This window comes from Mastomys coucha, chromosome X (genome assembly GCF_008632895.1).
Source record: "Mastomys coucha isolate ucsf_1 chromosome X, UCSF_Mcou_1, whole genome shotgun sequence".
NCBI classification, from domain to species: Eukaryota; Metazoa; Chordata; class Mammalia; order Rodentia; family Muridae; genus Mastomys; species Mastomys coucha.
The window spans coordinates 154,199,368-154,207,275 of NC_045030.1; the positions used below are offsets into that span (position 1 = coordinate 154,199,368).

General features: G+C 36.6%; 1 protein-coding gene across 6 annotated transcripts in view; it reads right to left on the reverse strand.

Moving 5' to 3' along the window:
* The window catches only part of Cdkl5 (cyclin dependent kinase like 5), a 221,612-nt gene that overhangs the window by 70,192 nt on the left and 143,512 nt on the right, over positions 1–7,908 (reverse strand). For all 6 annotated transcript variants that reach the window (XM_031370428.1, XM_031370438.1, XM_031370421.1 and 3 more), the window contains exon 9: positions 4,532–4,721. In XM_031370428.1, the coding sequence (XP_031226288.1) occupies positions 4,532–4,721 (190 nt within the window). The remainder of the gene's footprint in view (positions 1–4,531; positions 4,722–7,908) is intronic.

Genomic DNA, 7,908 nt, shown 5'->3' on the forward strand with positions numbered 1-7,908 from the left:
AGAGAGAGAGACAGAGACAGAGAGAGAGACAGAGAGACAGAAAGAGACAGAGACAGAGACACAGAGACAGACAGACAGACAGACAGACAGACAGACAGACAGACAGACAGACAGGCAGAGACAAAGACAGAAAGAGACAGAGAGAGACACACAGAGAGACAGAGAGACACAGAGAGACAGAGAGACAGAGAGACAGAGAGAGAGAGAGAGAACAGAAGGACACCTATATGGGAGGGCTTGGAGGGAAGAAAGGGAAGGAGTAAACAATGCAATTATATTATAATTTTAAAATATATAAAAACAATTTAAAAAAATGACCAGGCAAACTCCTAACTTAAAAAACACGAATATGCTCTTGAGTGAAATGCTAGTCTAATGTGAGATATTTCAGCAAAGAGCCAAAGCTGAAGCAAACAATTTTAAACTATATCCTAGGTTTTTTACTTTCTTAATCATTTGGCTAATATGATACAATGTGAGTATCTCTTTACTGAACACTAACTCCACACTATGCCCTGGTCTGGGCATTTTGTTTCTTTTCTGTGCTAGGGAGGCTGTGCGTATGCCAGGCAAGCACTCTCTTCTTTGCAGGCATCCTTTGGCCCTTCGGGCATTTAACATAGATCAGTTCATCTTCACCGCCTATCGCCATTTCACATGTGAAGAAATTAGAGACCCAAGAGAGTGAAATAGCTTCTAGAAGTTACTGAAATAGTAAATATGGGGACTCTGATGGCCTACTTCCACTATGGGACATTGGTAATTATTTTTGCAAATAATGAATATAAGCAGAATGGCATACTGTAGATTTTCAGTCTATATTCAAGCATCATGCAGAAATAGATACTTGTTTGCCCAGGGTTTACAATAAATGCAGTTCATGGACTCTATGTACTGAGCTATCTGTCACAAACACTCTCAAAATATATCATAACGGAAGACTGTTCCTTCAAAAGACATTGTTAAGCCTCTAAAGAGACCACACTAATTTGGTTAAGACACTATGAACACTTCAGACTAAAACGTAAACCTAGTGAAGACTATAAAAATCAAACTGTTCTGGAAGCAATAATTTCCCTGAAGGATATTTATACATAGAGCTGTCTTATACTGTCTAGCATTTTAAAGATATCGGGGTTCAGTGAGGACATCTGTGAACAAACAGGAAACAGGACCACAGACAAGAAAAGAAAAATATGATTTTGGTGCGTCCTCTAAATGTGAATGTGGCCTCTAATTCAAGTGTGATTTATTCTTCAAAGAACTATCTTAAATTTCAAATCTTCCCTAAAGCTGTTCTAATGAAACACCAGATATGATTTCTAACTTTCCAGAATGTGTGATATGCTCATGGTCTAAATCACAATGAAATAAGTTCAAAGCAGAACAATGAAGTACAGCACAGTACACTATGCTTTCCTATAAATTTATAGTTGTCCAATTACTTCAGTATAAAACTATTTTGTGTTTTATACGAGTAGCTTTTTTGTTTTGTTTTCCTCTATGAAATTCTCATATCTATGTGTTGTAAGCACAGCATATAATATCTGCACTTTAAGAGGACCAGGAGGTTAAGGCAGTCTAGGGTATATAGAGTTCCAGGCTTGCCCTAGCAACTTAGTAAGACCTCCAAAAATCAAAAACAAAAATCTAGCACCTATGAAGAACTAAAGAAACATTAAGCACCCAAGCCCCAGAACATTCAATCAACAAATAGATAAATGAATTGAATACATTTCTCAAAAGAACATAGACAAAAAGCCAATAAATATTTGAAAAATGCTGAACAACCTTAGCCATGCGGGAAATGCCATTTAAAACTGCCATGAGATTCTATCTTAACCCCAGTCAAAATTAAGAAACATCAGGAAATACTAGTGAGGATGTGGGGAAAAATCCATATTCACTGCTAATAGGAATGTAAACTTATGCAGTTACTATAGAAATTAGTATGATGCTTTTTCAAAAAAAGCAGAAACAGAACTTCTATCTGATCTACCAGCTATACCACTTTTGGGTATCTGCCCCAAAGGAATTGACAATGGCATGCCACAGACTTACATACATACTTAACATCCATACTTAATGCAGCACTATTCACAATAGCTAAGATATGGATCCAGCCTGGATGCCTAACAAAGATGAACAGATAAAGAGAAGGTGACATAAAAGCACAATGGAATCTCATTCAGCCATCAAGAGACCTTTCAAGAAACCATGTTAGCTGGAGAGAAATGTTTGAACTGAAGATAACCTTGTGCAACAAAATAAGCCACACGCAAGAAAGCAAGTATAAGCTTTCTTCTCATGCAGTATCTAGGTTTGTGTGTGTGTGAGAGAGAGAGGGGGGAAGAGGGAGAGGGAGAAAGAAAGGGAGAGAAAGAGGGAGAGAGAGAGGGAGAGAGAGAGGGAAAGAGAGGAAGAAAGAGAGAGGGAGAGAGAGAGGAAGAAGGAGGAAGAGGAAGAGGAGGAAGAAGAAGAGGAAGAGGAGGAAGAAGAGGAGGAAGAGGAGGAGGAGGAGGACTATTTTTAGGGGGATGTCAAAGGGACCAGCAAGAGAGGGGAAGAGGAAAGATGTGGGAGGGCAATGAAGGCTGTGAATAAAAGCAAGATACAATGATATACATGTATGAATGTAATGAAAATTATTTTATATTCTAAGTAAAAGCATAGAAAACAAAGTGGGGGGTAATAAGGAGCTATATGGAAGATCATCAGAGAGAGGAGATTCACTTTGAGTTGATATTGTAGTAGGAGGAGAGGTCATACAAGGTAAGAATGCTCCCAGGAGAAGAAACCTTAGTCCTAAGTTCAGAAATTATGAAAACCTTGGGATGCCTATAGAGGTCAAAGAACAAGCAAGTGTGGTGAGATCTGGAGGGAGGCATATGGAGACAGGTATGAGACAAAGTCAGGTAACAAAAGGGCCCCAGCCATGCAGTGCCTCACAGGCGATGGCAGACAGTATGGAATGATTCTCAGTGAAACAGAAATTCAGCAATTATGACTATCTTTATTTTATTTGTGAATATATTTGCCTTTCTGATAGACCAAGAGCAAGTTCTATTGTTGCCACATTTTCAGCATCTAGGATGAGAAATATTCCATAACTGTAAAATTAACTTGTTGAATTATATGTTATTTATAACCCAATCAATGGTTGGATTTTTTTTTTTTTTTTTTTTTTGTCTAATAGAAGTGAAGATAAAAGGAGAAAAACAAGTTTGAAGTAACAGGCACATTTGGAAGAGGACACGAGAGCAGAAAGGAGAGAGGGGAATGAAAAACTATGTGCACCTCAGTCAGTTCATTTCTTCCAAGTGAGCTGAGCTCAGCAGGAGCTGGGACTGTGTTGCACATGTGCATGTGAGCAGGAGTGCTCTCAAACAAAAGCTAAGTGAGATCCAGAAAGTCAAAGATAAAAACCAAAGAGCTTTGCAAATGGCAAGATAACACCATGAATTTGTCATACCATGTTAGCTGGTGGTTGCTGAGGGAAGTAAAGTCATTTTTCTTTGGGGACATAGCTGCTGGTAGGTCACTCATACATACATGGGGAGCACTAACTGGACCCGAGGTTATAAATAACAACAAGGATAAAAATAATAGAGGACAGGAAGCTTAGAGGAAGGTGAGGTGGGGGGACCTAGAGAGAGTTGGAGAGAGGTAGTAGTGATTGGACATGATTGAAATACATTGTATGAATAGACACATTTTTAAAGAATAAAAAATAGATTTAAAAAAGATAAGAGCATAGTTTGAGAACCATACACTTATATTGGAAAAGAAAATAAAAGATGGGATGATGAAATCATTTAATATTTTCTACAATGACTACAAATTGATACGTTGGATCAAAACTTTAAAAGCTGCTTTTGTGGGTAGATGGAAATAAGGAGGATTCTATACATCACTCGTCATTCTGATGAGGTACCTCTGGCAGTTACACGTGTACTCCTCATTTGGGCAATGTTTATGACTTCAAAAATGTTTTTCATTATATTCTCATTGAACAAGTCTTACACAAAGGTAACAAGGCTTCTGACTTCTACAGAGATTTAATGCTCCACTGTCAGTGTACAAGAAATATCTATGGAGCAGCCTTTCCAAATTTGCAGAATGTGAGAATTCATGGCTGCCTTCAAGTCACCACAAAGCAAGTTGCCTAAGTAAACAGCAGCTACTTGTACATTTCTATAGTTTGGAGATGCTTAATAGTTTAAATAAAGAGTGTAAAATAAAGGTTTGGAATATAATCATGTACATGATAAAGTGATTTTGAAAAATTAAACTTTACATATTAGAAAAAAAGACATTAGCAGCTCCTACTTGAGAATTGTGACTATTTTTTTTTTGGAATTTCACAAATACTATGTAAGAGTTAGAAATAAAATGTTATAGTGAGGATTAAAAACGCTGTGATGGGAAGGGAGGAGCGTGCAATGCATAGCTTTGGTCTCCATTGTACACTGAACAGCAAGTGAAATACTGCTAGATTGATTCCATTTTGTATTTTAGCAAAGCCTCTTACCCGGAGCCCATGGAAACGAGGATTACTATAGAAGAGTTTCATCTGCTCAGATGGAAGTGGTCCTAGCACCTTCTGAATAGTAAAGAGTTGGTCAATTTCACTTTCTCCAGGAAATAGGGGCTGTCCATCACTAAGTTCTCCAAGAATACAGCCCACTGACCACATGTCCACTGACTTTCCATAGGGGGCTCTGAAAAGCAAAAGAAGAGATAGTCTTAGCAACTGAAGACACAAAATGGTTTAACAATTCCTAACTTATTTTGGACCAATTCATGATGTAAAGCCTGCATGCATTTAAGGAAAAAGTAAGACTGTAAATAAAGAATTAGAACCATCTAAGCAAACATTCAAAACACAAGTCCCTAACCTCACTCATAAAGAAATCAGTATATATCTTGAACATGAATGGTTTTAATAAACCCTAATGTAGTGTATATATTGAATGAGAGCACCTCACTTATGGAATGGAACGTTTCCAGGAAGTGTATTTTCAAATAATTATCCTTCTAGCTTGCTAAGTGTCAAAATTTATATCAATTTTTGAGCTTTAGTCTGGTAGAATGTGTCATTGCTTTGTGTACTTTAAACAAATACTGAATGTTATTTAATGTCTGGTTGTTTAGTATCACAATTTCCAGCAGCTGAGTTACTTAATTATAACCATATATTATATGAGGCATTCTGATAGCTATTTCTCTCAAAGCATGGTTTAATGTACTTAGGACTTTGTAGTTCTTCTCTTTTAGGACCTGAATCAGTAGAGAGCTTTAGAGAGTCTGCTACAAAGAGTTTGCCATAAATGAAAAATCTAAGGCTCCCCCAAAGAGCCTCATAGCTCATTACCTAAAGCATAGAATAAAATTACTTATGACAGTTTTTTTGTTTGTTTGTTTTTTCGAGACAGGGTTTTTCTGTGTTGCCTCGGCTGTCCTGGAACTCACTCTGTAGACCAGGCTGGCCTTGAACTCAGAAATCCACCTGCCTCTATTTATGACAGTTTTTAAACAAAAACTACATATACAGATTCAAAAATAAATAATCCAAGTTTTAAAAATGGAAAGCTGAAATAAAGTATATGAAAAATAATCTCAAATGAAATTCTAGAATGCCATTATGATAATAAAAATTTTAAACTAAGCACTGTTAGCATACAGAATATATTTAGGTTAATAAGTTATTGCAACAATAACTCATTTATCTCATTTCCTTCCCACAAAAATAATCTAAGCTCATTGAAAGCTCATTTAGACATTTTTGGTAGCTTTCTGGGCAATGAAGCATATTGATTTCAAAAATATTTCAGATAAAGAAAACTTGTCCAATGGTACTGGATTGAGAAATCTATGGAAAAACCTCACACATTCATGACAAGCTATTTAATCCTATCATCTAATTTGAATATTTTATGCAGCTGAAACTATTTTTGGATATCAAGGGCAAAGTCCTTGGAATGTATAAACATGTAGACTCTTAATATAAAACCAAATATCAATCAATTTCAGTAAAATTTTTATATACATAATATGGTACTTAAACTAGACTATGACAATCCGCTCAAGTTGGCTGTGCTGAGCTCTTTTTTTGGCAAGTGTCACACATATCTAAACATAACCTCAGTTTTCTAATGGGTACCATTAGAGAACAAATGGTCTCTAAAGATCATAATAAAGCTATTCTCACAATACCCTCTATGGAACTATTTTGTAGGGAAAAAAACATATTTTGCCAGGGGCTGGAGGTGGCATACACCTTTAATCTCAGCACTTAAGAGGCAGAAACATGCCATCTCTGTGAGTTAGAGGCCAGCCTGGTCTACAAAGTGAGTTCGACAGCCAGAACTTCTGCATAGTAAAACAATCTCAAAAACAAACAAAACAAAAACACATTTTAAAGAATCCTTCTACCATACTTGGGCTCTTGGTTGCAGTTTTAAGAATGATTTAGTTCCTACTCATTTCTTCATTGGCAAATAGAGTTCAATAAATTCAAATTCCAAATCCCTCAGAGAAATATAATACAGCACAATGAATCTATAAAGGAACTCAGGAGAAATGCAGATGGAAACAAAGAAAGCCAACCCTAAGACCAAGATCAAAAATTAGAACAAGAAGCTGGGGAGACGTTTGAGCGAGTAAAGTTTTGCTATGTAAGCATGAGAACATGAGTTTGGCTCCCCAGCACCCACATAAAAATCTGTGTCTTGCAGTGGATACTTGTAATGCCAGCACTGGGAAGTAGAGACAAAAGGATCCTGGAGAACTCGCTGGCCAGCCATTCTAGCCAACCAAATGAGCTCCAGGTTCAGCAAAATACCCTATCTCAAAGAAATAAGGAGAACAATAGAGGAAGACACCCAGTGTCAACCTCTGACCTCTCCATATGCACTCATGGTGGTATGTGGGTGCACATGCATATGTGCATGCATGCATGCACACACACACACAAATTAGTGCAGAAATCTAAAACTTGATCCATTTAAATGACGGTGACTAATCATAATTTACTTTGCAGGATAAAGCAAACTTGATTTAAGATAATAAAGATTTTTAAAACATCAAAAATTTTCATTCACTCTAGATTATCAATAAATCAAGAATTGCATCAGATGGTGGCTGGCAAACATTAGAAAATGAGTACTTAACATCCAATAAACTCTCTATTGGTAATACCTGTAGTCCTTGGTGCTATAAGAATTACAGAAATTTTACATTGCTATTACATAAAGGGTATCATATTCTCCCAGACACATGTGTGTTACATAGGCGAAATGTGGTAAAACCTACAATTTGTGTAGTTTTCATTATTATCAACATGATTACTTTTATTTGATATTTTGACTATGCTTTCTTTCTCTGTTATTGTGTTCCAAGGAAGGAACTTTGACTGAAAAAAAATAAGAAAATAGTAGGATAGGTAGAAATGAGAAAAACCTAGAATAGGTAGAAAATTATTAATAGGAGTATTTGATGGAGATGCAGACTTCAGGCTCCTTCTTGGGCTGTAAAGCTAAAATGCATTAAAAAAGAATATTACCAGAAGATTTTCTAGTATTAACAGACAAGTGACAGGGTTCTAAAAGTGGAAAGGTGAGAGTGCAAAGGGGATGAGTGTGGAGATGTTGCTGAAAAAATCAGCAACGTAGGTTTAATAGGAATAGCCATTTATCATCTGACAAGATTTACATTGTTCAGAAGAAAGCTGACAATTGGTTCCGTATTTACCCTGTGTCTATCAAAGTGGCTGAACAGAAACTTAAGTATGTATTTAATGTATCAACAGGTAAGCCAGAATGTCAAACTCTCCCCTTGTAATTCACCTTTAATACTTCTCTTTATCAAGAGGTAAGATTTTAGCCGGGCGGGTGGTGGCGCACACCT